This window comes from Palaemon carinicauda, chromosome 24 (assembly GCF_036898095.1).
Source record: "Palaemon carinicauda isolate YSFRI2023 chromosome 24, ASM3689809v2, whole genome shotgun sequence".
Taxonomy (NCBI): Eukaryota; Metazoa; Arthropoda; class Malacostraca; order Decapoda; family Palaemonidae; genus Palaemon; species Palaemon carinicauda.
Window position 1 is genome coordinate 64,779,504 of NC_090748.1, and position 15,640 is coordinate 64,795,143.

The 15,640-nt window shown below is 52.7% G+C and overlaps 1 protein-coding gene across 1 annotated transcript in view; it reads left to right on the forward strand.

Moving 5' to 3' along the window:
* Window positions 1–15,640, forward strand: part of Klp64D (kinesin-like protein 64D) — a 390,644-nt gene that overhangs the window by 13,048 nt on the left and 361,956 nt on the right. Inside the window, exon 2 of the mRNA XM_068348147.1 lies at window positions 13,591–13,812. Coding sequence (XP_068204248.1) covers window positions 13,591–13,812 — 222 coding nt within the window. The remainder of the gene's footprint in view (window positions 1–13,590; window positions 13,813–15,640) is intronic.

Sequence of the window (15,640 nt, forward strand, 5' to 3'; positions counted from 1 at the left end):
CATGTCGGCGGTTGAGACCGACCCTCATTCCTTATGTCCATACTGCCGAGGTCAACGGTGTGAAAGGAATAAAACTTGTAGTGAGTGCAGGGAGTGGTCTACCTCCCAGTGGGAGAGGTTTTCCCAGCGACGTAAGAAGAAGTCTAAGCGTGACCTTTCTCCTTCAAGGGCTGCCTTGAAGAAGGAAGGTTCCAAAGACTCTTCTTCCGTTGCCCGAACCTCCTCCGAAGCTCCCACTCGATCGGTCTCTTGCGAGGGGCCGTCGAGTGGTAGCGTAGGCCTTTCTGTTGTTGACCAACCTGGGGGTTCGGGAGAGGGAGTTGCCTCCCATAGCGAGGCAGCTCCTCCTCCTCCACCTCCACCTCCGGGGGAGGATTTTGATGTTGATGATTCTGTGTCTAACAATGATCAGCTTTGGGCTTCCTTGGGGCTTAAGGGGTCGCCCTCCAGGGAAGCCCTGTTTGACCTGATCCAGTTGGGTGCAGCTGTCAAACAGTCGCCGGTAATAGCAGAGGTAGATCCTCTGTCTATTGTCGACGTTGTTGTGGCAGAGGCTTCCGACGGGTCGGGCCAAACCCCTGATGTTGTTGCTGATGTTGTTGAAGGCTCAGTTCCCCCCTCCGAACATCCTTCGAGGGAGGAGCTGGGTCTAACGGTCTCTCCTACGGGTGATTCTCCCCCCCCCCGGGGAGTTCACTGACGGAGACTCCTCTTCGGAGGACCGACGATGGTGTTGTTGCCCCTCGAGGCCGTCTTCGCCGTAAGGCTCGCCCTCCTCTTCGCTGTCAAGGCCTTCCTTCCCCTTTCAAGGGGGTTAGGAGGCGCCTCATTGGTTCTTCGCCTTCGACGTCTCCCGCAGAGGAGCCTACTCGACGTGAGCAGACTGTTACAGCCGCATCGCTAGACCTCTCAGCGGATCGTTCGCGATCACCGACGCCTGCCAGACCTGCTAGCCTTCCTTCTCCGTTTGCGGATGCAGATGCGCTGTGGGCGCCTACGCACCCCATTTTCCAACGGGCACCGGTCCCTTCGTGGCATAAGGGCTTGTGTCCCACTGAGGCTAAGCCCCTCAAGCGCCAGGTGTTACCTGTGCGCTCATGTTCTCCTGTGCGCTCGCGCTCTGTAGCGCACAAGCGCTCACCTGCTGTGGACCCTTCAGACTCTTCTCGCCGTAGATCTTCTGCCCGCCAGCGATCGCCTGCGCGTCAGCGCTCTCCTACGCGTCAGCGCTCCCCTGCTCGTCAGGCATCTCCTGCTCGCCAGCGCACATCTGCACTCCCTGGTCCTGATGCGCGCCAACGTTCGCCCACGCTCTCCGGATCTGGGTGCAGGCAAGGAGGCTGCTCCTTTGCCCCCTCGCTGTCGATCTCCTACGCGCCCGCAGACCCCGCCCACGCGCCAGCCTTTGCAATGGCGTGCGCTCTTCTAGACCTGGTTGAGCTTCTGCTCGCCCGCCCACCCACGAGAAGTCTCCGGTGCAAGCCTGCGAGCGTTCGCCCCTACGCGCTACTTCACCTTCTGGTCCTGCAGCCCATCTGATAGCTCCCGACCACGCCACTACGCGCCAGCGATCTCCCGCGCGCCCGTGCTATCCTTCGCCTGCGTGCCCTCACATCAGATCGCCGAAGGTCTATTGCGCGGCCACGCGCTAACTCGCCTGTGCGCAGCCGATTGCCTTCTCGGCCTACGCGTCATCGCTCGCCAACGCGCCATCGCTCCCCTGGACGCCGTAGTTCTCCTTGCCGCTAGCGCTCTCCCCTACAACCGCGTGCACCCTCACCTGCGCACCCACGCGCAACTTCACCTGTGGGCGCACGCGCTCACTCGCCTGCGCGCCCACGCGCTCGCTCGCCCGCGCTTTCATCTCCGTGCGCCCGCGCGTGAACCAGCAATTTCACCATCGTGCCAGTGCCAGGGCGACCCCAATCGCGATTCCCGCCGGGTTTCGCAGCACGGGCAACCTTGCGAGTCCTCGGGAGCGTCGCGTACTTCCAGATCATCGTCATGATCTCCACCGCGTAAGCGCAGAGCAGCGCTCTTGCAGGAAGAGGAAGATTCTTCAGAGAGGTCTAGGCAACATCCTTCTTCTTTTCAGGCAGGCCCTGTGGTATCCACTCCTAAGGATCGCCCGATCCCCTTCCCTCCAGCGGGAGTCGCTGACACCGAGTCTGTCAGCCGTCAGCCTTGGTTCGGGTCTCTGATCAAAGCGGTCGTCCAGGCTGTTAAGCCGGCCCTCACTGATCTAGGCCTCAAACTAACGGCAGCCTCGTCCCCGCTGAAGAGAAGGAGAGGAGTGGACTTAGTGGTAACTTCTCCTAGGGTCAAACTGGCTCCCAAGAAGTCCGTCAGGAATGCCCCTTCCCCTCCTCAGACGGTTTCTCCTTCCCCTGTGGACGAAGCCTTTCCGTCCTCAGGAGAGTCCAGCGAGGTGGGACATTCTCCCATGGCACCAATGGGAGAAACCCCACCTCGAGTAGGAGAATCGTCTCGTGTGGGAGCAGCGAGGAGCCCTCAGACTTTTTTACTGGAGTCCTGTATTCCTCTTAGGAGGAAGCCCAAGGACTCGAAGACTGTCCCTAAGTCTTCATCTCGGATTCGACCAGAGCCAGCAAGACCCCAGGAGAACGTCCGCATGTCCCCCCAAGTAGAGCAGCTGGGGACAGGAGACTTTGCTGCCAGTCCACAAGGAGGAGAGCTGCACGAGTCGGAGCATGCCTTCTGGCAGGTCCTGAGTCTGATGAGGCAACTCAACAGGTTCGAGGACCCAGAGACCGCCCCACGCGAAGGCAAGGATACGGTTCTGGACCAAGTCTACGGCACTCAAAAACCTCCGAAGGCCAGTGCGGCTTTGCCCTGGTCCCAGGGGGTGAAGAGCGCCAGAGACAAGGTTGAGAGCCAGCTCTCCGAACTCACCTCCTCCAGCCGTTCCTCTGCCGGTAACAAACTCCTCCCACCTCCTCGCGTGCAGCAAAGGAGGTACTTCGAGATCATGGGGGAGTCTTGTTTAGCTCTTCCTCTCCACCATTCTTTGGAAGAGCTCTCCAGGGGAATTTCTCTCGAGAAGCTCTCCGCCCGGCAGGTGACATTCTCAGCTACAGAGATCTTGAGCCAGGAGAAGGTCGCAAAGTGTGCCATGCAGGCCACTTCGTGGCTGGATGTCTGGCTGGGGTCTCTGGGCATCCTGTTGCGATCCGAGGACTTGTCCAAGGAGAGCATCAGGAAGGCCATGGAGACTTTTCTCCTCTGGTGCACGCGCACCATCGAGTTTCTGGCTCACCAAGTTTCGAACTTGTGGGCAAACTCGATCTTGAAGCGCCGTGATGCGGTGACCGAGAGGTTCCATGCGAAGGTCCCAGCCGTGGATGTCTGCAGGCTCAGACACTCTTCCATCCTTGGAAAGAGCCTGTTTGAGCCCAAGGATGTGGAACGGACAGCTGAGAGGTGGAGGAAATCGAATCACCATTCTCTCCTCCAAAGGGCTCTTACATCCAGACCCTACAAGCCTCCAGCACCTCAACAACAACAGCCTCGTCAGTCTAGGACATCTTGGCAGGTGGCGAAGGAGAACAATGATGGAGAAAATCTTCCAAAGGGGAGGACTGCTCAGCTGGAGGAATATCTCTAGAAGACCTCAGGATCGGAGTCTTTGTGGGGTGGGAGTTATCTCACTCTAGGCTGAGAGAGATTCCCACCCGCAGGCGAGACATGGCTCGGACTTTGCTCCGCCTCCGGTGGAAGAGTCAGCTCAGCAAGGGGGCAGAGCAGTCTTCAGTAGGGACGGAAGAAGGAGCAGGGCAGAAACCGTCGGTGGACACAGAGGAAGAAACCTTAAGATCTCTCTGGCCCACACTCAGCAGCAACAAGGGTTCCACCTCTGAGGAAGTCGGGGTTTGCCTCCTCTCCGCACCTAGTCGAAGGAGTTCAGATAGTGCCTCCTTTGACAGGAGACTGGTCAAACCCAGTGATGGCCACACCTAAAACAAATCAGAAAAAGAACTAGTCTCACCCCGGGGAGAGGGGCGGGGACGCTTCTCTGGGGGAAGCAGCACCATCCCTCGAGACCCAAGGTTGACCTGTTGTTAACTGGTCTATGCTTCTGTTCAATCGTTCCCTGAGGAAGACTGATCGAACAGGAGCTTTGGAAAGAGGTCGTAGTGTCAAAGATGTCCTAGATTTTTTCGACTTTGAGGAAGACCCCGAAGGCGAAGAATCCCTATTGGACTTCTTATGCTGGCACCCATACTTCTCCCACTGGGAGGCAGACCACTCCCGGCATTCAGGGCAGGTGTTGTCCTGGTCACAATGCCACCTGCAGCAGGAAGGACACAGCAGATGTGGGTTCGTATCCAAGGACGACCTGAATGTCCTGCAGGAGCGGCCCTCAGGCCAAAGACAAGTCTGCATGAGGATGGCCAAGGAGAGGGCACTCACACACTGAAAAGAATAAGAAAGAGCAATTAGTCAGAAATGGCAAGCCAATGTTGAGGGGGAAGAGCAGCAATGTCCGTTCTCCACCCAAGCCACAAACAAAGTGGGTTCACAGCCCAGGCGTGTGAGCGAGGCGGGTAGCAACTATCCCCCACCACACCCACCCCACCCCACCCCCCTGCTAACTAACAGGTGGATGGTTAACCCCTGCTAACAGTCTAATGCCTCGTCTTTCAGCTTCGCCAAAAGTAGCGTTGGTTTGTATTTAGTGACAGAACAATTATATTTTTATGTAACAAAGGTGTTTGTTCCGTAACCGAAATACAAACCACGCTATTTACATAGGGTATTACTTTCGGCGTAGCTGAAATGACGAGCCATTAGAATTTTAACGAGGGTTAACTACCCCCGCGCTAGTTAGCGGGGGTAGGGGAAGGGGTAGTTAGCTACCCCTCCCCCCCAACACACAGGTGAGTTGACTCACTTCTCTTTTGGCTCGGACAATGAGTAGACGTGTCTCTCTTGTCCTCGCTTATTGACAGCCTTAATTTTTTTTCTTTTTCTTTTCAGTGTGTTTGGAAGTTGGTCTCGTCCTTTTTACAATGCGCAAGTGTCCTGGACTTCCCGATCGCCCTTGTGGGACCTTCATGTCCGCAGAGGATACTGATCCTCACACCCTTTGTCCGCAGTGCCGAGGTCAACGGTGTGATAAGGAATTAACATGTAGTGAGTGCAGGGAGTGGTCTGCCTCCCAGTGGGAGAAGTTCGGCCGTCGGTGTAAGAAGAAGTCCAAGAGAGACCTTTCTCCTTCAAGGGCAACCTTGAAGAAGGAAGGCTCTAAGGACTCTTCTTCTGCTGCCCGAACCTCCTCCGAAGCTCCCACTCGGTCGGTCTCTCGTGAGAGGCCTTCGAGTGGTAGCGCAGGCCCTAGTTGTGTTTCCCAACCTCGGGGTGTGGGAGGGGGCGTTGCCTCCCATAGGGAGGCAGTTCCCTCTCCTCCTCTGGGGCAGGATCTTATTGATTTTAATATGATACAACGGTGTCTAACAATGATTTGTTTCAGCTTTGGGCTTCCTTGGGGCTTAAGGGCTCGCCCTCCAAGGAAGCCCTGTTTGACTTGATCCAGTTGGGAGCAGCAGTCAAACAGTCGCCGGTAATGCCTGAAGTTATTCCTTCAGACAATGTCGACACTGTCTTGGCAGAGGCTTCCGACGGGTCTCGTCAAACCTCTGTTGTTGCCGTTGCTGATGTTGTTGAAGGCTCTCCTTCCCCCTCTGAACATCTTTCGGGGGGGGAAGGTTAGTCCAACGGTCTCTCCTGCAGGTGCGTCTCCCCCTCGGGGGAGCGCACCAACAGACTCCTCTTCGGAGGACGGATGACCCCTACCCCCTTCCTCGAGGTCGACTGCGCCGCAAGGCTCGTCGGCCTCTTCGAAGCAGAGGCCTTCCTTCTCCTTACAAGGGAGTTAGGAGGCGAGGCGCCTCTGTTGGGTCTTCCTCGCCGTCTCCTTCCCCTGCAAAGGGGCCTCTTCGTCGGGAGCAGACCGTCTCAGCTCCATCCTTGGACCTCTCCGAGGATCGTTCGCGATATCCCTCCTCTGCAAGACCTTCTAGACCTTCTGACCTGCCTTCACCCTTCTTGGCTGATGACGCGCTGTGGGCGCCTTCTCACCCCGTCTTCCGACGGTCATCGGTCCCTCCGGGGCAAAGGCACTCTTCTCACTGTTTGGGAGAGTCCCTTGCACGTCAGGTTCCCTCTGCACGTGCGCGCAGTAGCACCCTGCTGAATCCTTGGATTCAACGCGCCATCGTTCTCCTGCTCCTCAGCTCCCTCCTGCTCCTCAGCGCCCTCCTGCTCGTCAGCATTCTCCTGATCCTCTTCACTCTCCTGCTCGCCAGCGCTCTCTTACTTGTCAGCGCTCTCCTGCTCGCCAGCGCTCACCTGCTGTGCAGCAGTGCAGTGAGGTTTCTGATGTGCGCTCAACGCGCCATCAGTCTCCTGCTCGCCAACGCGCACCTGCGCGCACCGTTCCTGTGACGCGCCCAGTTCCTGATTTGCGCCCTGCGCGCCAACGCTCACCATTGCGCCATAGTCCAAAGGACCTGGACTCAGGCAATGAGTTTCCTCCTTCGCCTCTTCTTCATGCGCACCCCCCTGCGCGCCTTCTAAAGATCTTGCGCGCCCACATATCACCAACGCGTCATCATTCTCCTGCGCGCCCACGCGATCCTTCGCCTACGCGCAAGCGTTCGCCAACGCGTTCTTCTTTTGGATCGCCCCAGGTCTCCCACGCGTTCGCACGTGAGATCTCCTGTGCGCAGTCGGTTGCCTATGCGCGCCGCGCCATCAATCACCTATGCGCCAACACTCGCCGACGCGTCAGCACTCGCCAACTCGCCAGCGTTCGCCGACGTGCCGTCATTCCCCGACGCGCTGTCACTCACCTGTTAATCGGCAGCAATCTCCCTTGACACAACACGCGTTTTCTCCTGCACGCCAACGTGCCGCTTCACCAACGCGCCCTCTCGCCAGCTCGCCAACACGTCCCCTCGACCACTCGCCCGCGCGCCATCGCGCTCGCGCGTGTACACCCACACGCGATCGCTTGCCCACGCGTCAGCTGTCGCCTACGAGCGACCTTTCAAACGCTTCGCGTGACAGGTTTGCTCGCCGGGACGCACACCGTGTTGTTCCTGCTAGGGCGCGTACATCGGGATGGCTGTCGGAATCGCCACCGCGCAAGCGGAGAGCTCATCAGGATCAGGAAGAAGAATCATCGGAGAGGTCCTCGCATCTTTCTTTTCAGGCAGGCCCTGTTGTGTCCACTCCAAAGGGTCAAGAGATCCCCTTCCCTCCCGCGGGGATAACTGACACTGCGTCAGTTTATCGTCATTCTTGGTTTCAGCGCCTGATGAAAGCGGTGGTGCAGGCGGTTAAGCCTGCCCTCGCCGATTTGGGGCTGAAACCAACTACTGAATCATCCCCGAGGAAGAGAAGGAGAGTTGTGGACTTCGTGGAGACTTCTCTTAGGGTTAAGCTGACTCCTAAGAGGTCCAGCAGGAAAGCACCTCCCCCATCGCCTTCACCGTCTCCCGTGGACGAGTTTTTCCCGTCCGCGGAAGAACCCGTCGAGGAAGGAGTCTCTCCCACAGCACCATTGGGAGCAACTCCTCCTCGAAGGGGAGAATCGTCTCGTTTGGAAAGTGCTTCCCAAACCTCTTTATTAGAGTCCTTATGTGTCCCTCCTAGGAGGGAGTCTAAGGATTCTAAGACGATCCCCAAATCTTCTTCCAGACTACGTCAGGAGTCATCGAAACCCAGGGATAACGACCACGTATCTCCCCAAGAAGAGCCTTTGGGGACGGGAGACTTAGCTGCCAGTCCGCAAGGAGAGCAGCATGAGTCCGAGCATGCCTTTTGGCAAGTCCTGGCCTTGATGAGGCGTCTCAACAGGTTCGAGGACCCTGAGACCGCCCCTCGTGAAGGAAAGGATACGGTGCTAGACCGAGTCTACGGAACCCAAAAACCCCAAAGGGCCAGTGCAGCTTTGCCTTGGTCTCAAGGGGTTAGGGCAGCCAGAGACAAAGTTGAAGCCCAGCTCGCCGACCTCGCCTCCTCCAGTCGTTCTACTGCCGGGTACAAACTCCTCTTTCCTCCTCGTTTACATCAATGGAGGTATTTTGACATCATGGGGGGATCCAGTTTCGCTCTTCCCCTCCACCACTCGGTGGAAGAGCTCGCCAAGGGAACTTCTCTTGAGAAGATCTCTGCCCGGCAGGTGACATTTTCGGCATCGGAGATCCTGAGACAAGAGAAAGTCGCGAAGTGTGCCATGCAGGCCACTTCGTGGCTGGATGTTTGGCTGGGATCTCTGGGCATCCTATTGTGCTCCGAGGACTTGTCCAAAGAGAGCAATAGGAAGGCCCTCAAGACCTTCCCTCCTCTCGGGAACTCGTTCGATCGAGTTTCTGGCCCATCAGGTTACTAACCTATGGGCCAACTCGATCCTTAAACGTCGGGACGCAGTTTCTGAGAGGTTCCATCCGAAGGTCCCCGCCTTAGACACTCTTCCATCCTTGGGAGGGATCTGTTTGAGCCCAAGGATATAGAACGCACAGCTGAGAGGTGGAGGAAATCCAACCAGGATTCTCTCCTCCAAAGGGTCCTGTCATCTCGGCCCTACAAACCTCCAGCTCCTCAACCACAACAACAGCCTCGCAAGTCATCGAAGCAGGCACCGGCAGCTAAGGCAAAGCTGTCTAAACCACAGCCCTTTCCAGTCAAGGACAGGAAGGGCGGGAAGTCCTCCCGGGGAGGGAAAAATTCTAGAGGGAGCGGCAGAGGCCGCAAACGCTAGGATTGGCAATCCCCCTGCGTGTCCACCTGTGGGGGGATGCCTTCAAAGTTGTGTGCACAGGTGGCAGCAACTCGGGGCCGATTCCTGGACGATCTCTGTGATCGGCCAAGGATATCGCGTCCCATTCACAACATCTCCACCTCCCCTGACAACGAGTCCAGTGGCATTGAACTCCTATGCGATGGGATCAGCAAAGGGGTTAGCCCTTTGGGCAGAAGTCGAGACCATGCTCAAGAAGGATGCTCTCCAGGAGGTCGACGACGGCTCCCCAGGCTTCTTCAGTCGACTCTTTCTTGTAAAGAAGGCGTCTGGAGGCTTGAGACCGGTCATCGACCTCTCAGCCCTGAACAAGTTTGTAAAGCAAACTTCGTTCACGATGGAGACAGCAGACACGGTCAGACTTGCAGTGAGACCGCAAGACTTCATGTGCACACTGGATCTGAAGGACGCGTACTTCCAGATCCTAATCCATCCGTCTTCCAGGAAGTACTTAAGATTCTACCTAGACGACAAGAGCTACCAGTTCAAGGTACTGTGTTTCGGTCTCTCCACAGCTCCTCAGGTGTTCACCAGAGTGTTCACACTGATTTCGGTCTGGGCTCACAGGAATGGCATCCGTCTCCTTCGTTATCTGGACGACTGGCTAATCCTGGCAGACTCGGAGTCGACCCTTCTTCGACACCGAGACAGGCTTCTGGAGGTTTGCCAGGATCTGGGGATCATGGTAAATCTCGAGAAGTCCTCCCTGGGTCCATCCCAGAAACTGGTATACCTAGGTATGAAATTAGACACCATTCTCCACAAAGCCTTTCCATCAGACGACAGGATAGCAAGGCTGAGGAAGGTCGCAGAACCATTCCTAAGGCGAGAAGAGCTTCCGGCCCAATCATGGTTACGTCTCTTAGGTCACCTTGCCTCCCTGGCCCGTCTAGTTCCAAACAGCCGCCTAAGGATGAGATCCCTGCAATGGCAGTTCAAGTCCCGGTGGAATCAGGGTATTGATTCCCCGGACTCCTTGGTTCCCATAGGACCATCGGAACAGGCGGACCTTCGGTGGTGGCTGGGCGACAAAAACCTTCGAAAGGGTGTGGATCTTCTCGTCCTTCCCCCGGATTTGACTCTGTTTTGGGACGCGTCAAAAGAAGAGTGGGGAGCCCATGTTCTGAACCAAAGGACCTCAGGCCTTTGGTCAGAATCAGAAAAGTACCTTCACATCAATCTGCTAGAGATGGAGGCCGTCTTTCTGGCTCTTCAACAGTTCCATAGGACCCTGGCGGGTCACTCCGTGGTGGTGATGAGCGACAACACCACGGTAGTGGCTTATATCAACAATCAGGGAGGTACTTTTTCATGTCAGCTATCCCATCTTGCAGTAGAGATTCTGAGGTGGTCCGAAGTCCACTCGATAACACTATCAGCTCGCTTCATTCCTGGCAAGAGGAATGTGCTCGCCGACAGTCTGAGCAGAGCTACGCAGATAGTGAGTAACGAGTGGTCTTTGGATCCTCAGATAGCCAACAAAGTCCTGACTTTTTGGGGTTCTCCGACAGTAGACCTGTTCGCGACAGCCTTGAATTTCAAGCTGCCCCGGTACTGTTCTCCAGTCCCAGACCCCAAGGCTCTCTGGCAAGATGCCTTCCAACAGAGGTGGGACAACATCGACGTGTACGCCTTCCCACCGTTCTGTCAGATGAGAAGGGTGCTCAACAAGACTAGACTATCGGTCAATCTGTCTATGACACTAATAGCTCCGCTATGGCATCACGCAGAATGGTTCCCGGACCTTCTGCAGCTCCTGACGGAGCTTCCGAGAGAACTTCCCTCACGTCACAAACTACTCAGATAACCACATTGCAACATCTTCCACAAGGCCGTTGCCTCGCTTTGGCTTCACGCCTGGAGACTATCCAGCGTCTCCTCACGGAGAGAGGATTTTTGCAACAGGTTGCAGAGAAAATGTCTCGGCACCTACGCAAATCCTCAGCTGGAGTCTACCAGGCGAAGTGGAAAGTCTTCTGTGGTTGGTGTCGTGGGAGGGGTATCTCTCCCCTCGATGCCACTATTCCAGCAATAGCGGAGTTTCTTGTATATTTACGAGAGGAAATGTGCCTTTCAGTCTCGGCGGTGAAAGGCTATCGTTCAGCCTTAAGTCTAGCCTTTAGGCTGAAAGAAATGGACATTTCCTCTTCGTTAGAACTCTCTCTACTCATACATAGCTACGAGCTTACCTGCCCTCAGTCGGAAGTGAGACCTCCTCCTTGGAACGTGGTTCAGGTCCTCAGAGCTCTGAAGAGACCTCCGTTCGAACCATTACGCCAGACTTGGAAGACGGTTTTCTTAATCGCTTTGGCTTTGGCCAAACGAGTTAGCGAACTTCATCGTCTCTCATATTCGTCCCTGAGTTTGTTGCAAAGACTCAGAACCCTGGAGTGCTGGACCCACGGTTCAACTCCTTCAGGTCGGCAGTCTACGTTCTGTAACAAGTGATCCAGACCATCTGCTACCATGCCCAGTAAGGAGTCTGAGGCAATACTTGAAGAGAACAGCTACAGTCCGTCCTCATGTGCGAGCATTGTTTGTTAGCACAGGGAGGACGAAGAGGAGGGTCACGAGGAATACCATCTCAGCCTGGATTCGTAGGGTCATCCATCATGCCCTGAATCCTGACCCTCCTCCGTCACGTCGCCCTAGGGCTCACGACGTCAGGGGCATCGCTACGTCCCTGGCCTTCAAAAAGAACTTCTCAGTGACGCAGGTACTTCAAGCTGGGGTCTGGAAGCGTCAAACGACCTTCACAGCCCACTACCTGCAGAACGTGACCCACAGGAGTCTCGATACTTTTTCTATCGGGCCTGTGGTGGCTGCACAACAGCTGGTCTAAACCTCAGGTTCCTTGTTGGACAAGTAGCAGAAGGTTGAGAGCATTGTTACCCAGTTTTAGTCTGCGTGAATGAAAGAGTATGACTGGCCCTCACTTCTTTCTTCATTCTCCCCTCTCTTGGGGAAAGCAGCATCCTGGTCTCTGCATAGCTGACCTCAACCTTTGCAGGTAAACCATGCTTCCTTGTGTTCCTAGTATTAAGACTAATACTGTTACGTCCCCCATACCCTAACGAGGTGGTATTGGGAACGTCCTAGCCTAGATTTCTATCTAAAGAACTCCAGGTCAACTTCCTAGGGCGAGTCACACTTTACTCCTCCACACACAAGCTCCTGTAGACCGTTCGTTCCTTGCAAGCAAGGAACCTGTGAGGGCAGGGACTCCCTCTCTAGAGTGCTACACACTCAGAGTTTGAGTCCCCGGGCAAAAGTCAAAGCCAGTAAGGCTGGGGACTTTCCTCCCTTCCTAAGGGGTAAGTTACCCTATGTAAATAGCGTGGTTTGTATTTCGGTTACGGAACAAATGACAAATTTGGAGATAATTTGTATTTTTCCTAACCATACAAACCTTAGCTATTTACACATACTTGCCCGCCAACCCTGTCCCCCAAAACAAGTCCTACCTTTAAGAGAAGTGAGTCAACTCACCTGTGTGTGTGGGGGGGTAGCTGACTACCCCTTCCCCTACCCCCGCTAACTAGCGCGGGGGTATTTAACCCTCGTTAAAATTCTAATGGCTCGTCATTTCAGCTACGCCGAAAGTAATACATACATACATACACCAAGGCACTTCCCCCAATTTTGGGGGGTAGCCGACATCAACAAATGAAACAAAACAAAAAGGGGACCTCTACTCTCTACGTTCCTCCAGCCTAACAAGGGACTCAACCGAGTTCAGCTGGTAATGCTAGGGTGACACAGCCCACCCTCCCACATTATCCACCACAGATGAAGCTTCATAATGCTGAATCCCCTACTGCTGCTACCTCTGCGGTCATCTAAGGCATCGGAGGCGGCAGCAGGGCCTACCGGAACTGCGTCACAATCGCTCGCCATTCATTCCTATTTCTAGCACGCTCTCTTGCCTCTCTCACATCTATCCTCCTATCACCCAGAGCTTCCTTCACTCCATCCATCCACCCAAACCTTGGCCTTCCTCTTGTACTTCTCCCATCAACTCTTGCATTCATCACCTTCTTTAGCAGACAGCCATTTTCCATTCTCTCAACATGGCCAAACCACCTCACCACATTCATATCCACTATAGCTGCTAACTCATTTCTTACACCCGTTCTCACTCTCACCACTTCGTTCCTAACCCTATCTACTCGAGATACACCAGCCATACTCCTTAGACACTTCATCTCAAACACATTCAATTTCTGCTTCTCCGTCACTTTCATTCCCCACAACTCTGATCCATACATTACAGTTGGTACAATCACTTTCTCATATAGAACTCTTTACATTCATGCCCAGCCCTCTATTTTTTACTACTCCCTTAACTGCCCCCAACACTTTGCAACCTTCATTCACTCTCTGACGTACATCTGCTTCCACTCCACCATTTGCTGCAACAACAGCTGAAAGTAATATCCTATATAAATAGCTAAGGTTTGTATGGTTAGGAAAAATACAAATTATCTCCGAATTTGTCATGTTTCCGGGAATATTTGTATGAAAGTAAGTCGATTGTAGAGAACAATATTGTGTAAATAAAAATACCTAAACAGTGCTGCAGACGGATAATCTTAGTGTTAGTATTTTTGGTTAATTATAAATCTGGGAAAAAAAATAAAGAATATGAATTGAAAATTTGTTTTGAAAAGGGAAAGAATCTGAATGCAATGTCAAGTATGATATTGGAGAGTAATAATAGGTTATTATAATTCTTACTATAGCATTGTTATAATTTTCATTTTCAGCCGGACAAGGAAAGAGATGGAGCCCGAAAAGACAGAGAAAATGTTCGTGTAGTTGTACGTGTGAGACCCCTTAGTGACAGTGAGAGAAAAGCTAATTACAAATGCTCTGTTGAGAGTGATGACCTTAATTGTTCAGTGCATGTTAAAAATCCCTCTGCCCAGGCTGGGGAGCCACCAAAGGTGTTCACTTTTGATTCAGTGTTTGGTCCGGAGTCTAAGCAGGTAAAGTCCAGTAAAGTGTATTAATTGACCTAGTAACTTTATTATAAAAATCATAATTTAGTTGCCATTTTTTTATGATATACCACAAATGTCTTGTGTTCCTGATATACATAATTCCTTCAAAAAGACATATACAAAACTATTTGAAATTCATCAGTTCTAAACTTATTTTTATATGATTGTGGAACTTTCAAGTACTGTACTGTTTATTAGAATTTGATTGTTCTACATAGATACAAACACTCACCCTTTAATAAAAATATGATCTCAGCAAAGCTGGAAACTCAGCGGTTAAAATTAATCACAAGGTGTTGGTAACTACTGGCAGGTGGCTGGGACTCCATGCCTGACATTGATGAAAACATTCCCAGTTTCCCATTGCTCCCACTTCTGCTGTGGCTGAAGCAGTAGATAATGTGACCCCCTTTAGCCTAGTCCAGACTACTGTAGAGGCAGTTGACGACAGGTTATCACCTTTAATAGTAGTTCCGTTACCCCCACCCCCCAGATGCTGAAGCCTTGATGAGGATGGGGTGATTAGGGATTAGCAGCTGGCGTCTAATGAACGGTGGAAACTGCTTTCCCACTGGACCTTGGTGCCCAATTTCTGATCCAACTAAATTAGTCAGCACTTTCTCTCCTTTCTTTTGATTCTTTTATCCTCCCATCTCTTCCTTTTGTGCATGAACTTGTTGACAACTTTGGCTCGTATGACTTTGGTTATGACTGCTTCTTTGGATTTGGCACAGGGTGGGATGGATGGCATACCATCTCAACCTGTAAATATTTAGACGCCATCACCCTCTGGCAGACCCTATTGGCCACAGACCAAGTCTGTTAAAGGGTCGGGCTCCAGTGATCCGGTTTTAAGTCGCCCACATTTGCAGGTAATGGGTGACGCCAGGCATTGTACTCGTCGGTGGGAGGGGCCAACTACCCCCACTGACCAGTGTACGCCCACCTAAAGAGATGCAGCCCCTCTCTAATTAGAGGACTGGTCCCTGCTGAAGCCTCTTCTCGTGTTGGGCCACATGGGATAGGATGACTGACATCCTCCGATAAGAGGTGGATAACCCGGCTTGCTGCTACTTTAAAAAACTAATGCCTTTGTTGACGACCTGGAAACTCTAAAGGACCATTCTACCAATGCTCAAAAACAAGATAATTTGGGTGGCATAGAAACTAATTATGATGTGCTGTATAAATCATTTCAATGTTATGGTCACATCAAAGAAATTAGAATGAGGCTTGAAGGTGACCAGTGGGATTCATGGATATCATTTGATAACAATGATGAAGCATTCAATGCAGTCAGTAATATTATTAATATCAAAATCAATAATTTGAACATCAAGGGTGCTCTTTGCAATCCTGCTACTTAAGGATGTAGATATATACCAACCTGCAGATTGGATTGATAAATGTATAGAGGTAGTTGTACCTCCCAGAGAAAGCCAAGACCACCAAAGTGGCTTGTTGCTCAGTCCAAAGGGAGAACAGGAAATTATTTTAAGATATGTAAATTTCTTCTTAAGAAAGTAGGTATCATCGCACCGGGAGATATATCTCGGTTTGGAAAGAACAGTTTCCTCATAAGGGCCAAATCAGAAACTCAATCCGTTATACTTTGCAATGTAAATACAGAGAATAACAACATAAAGCTGGATGTGAAACGTCATCTAAATTTCAGTTATAGTATGGAAGGGGAGTAGCTTTTAATAGAGACTTACATGAGTTTACAGAAGAGGAGATATTGGCCATGTGTCCTTCAATTGTGTGGAAAGTGCATAAAGTCCCTGGAACGTCAATGATTTTCCTGACTTTCCAG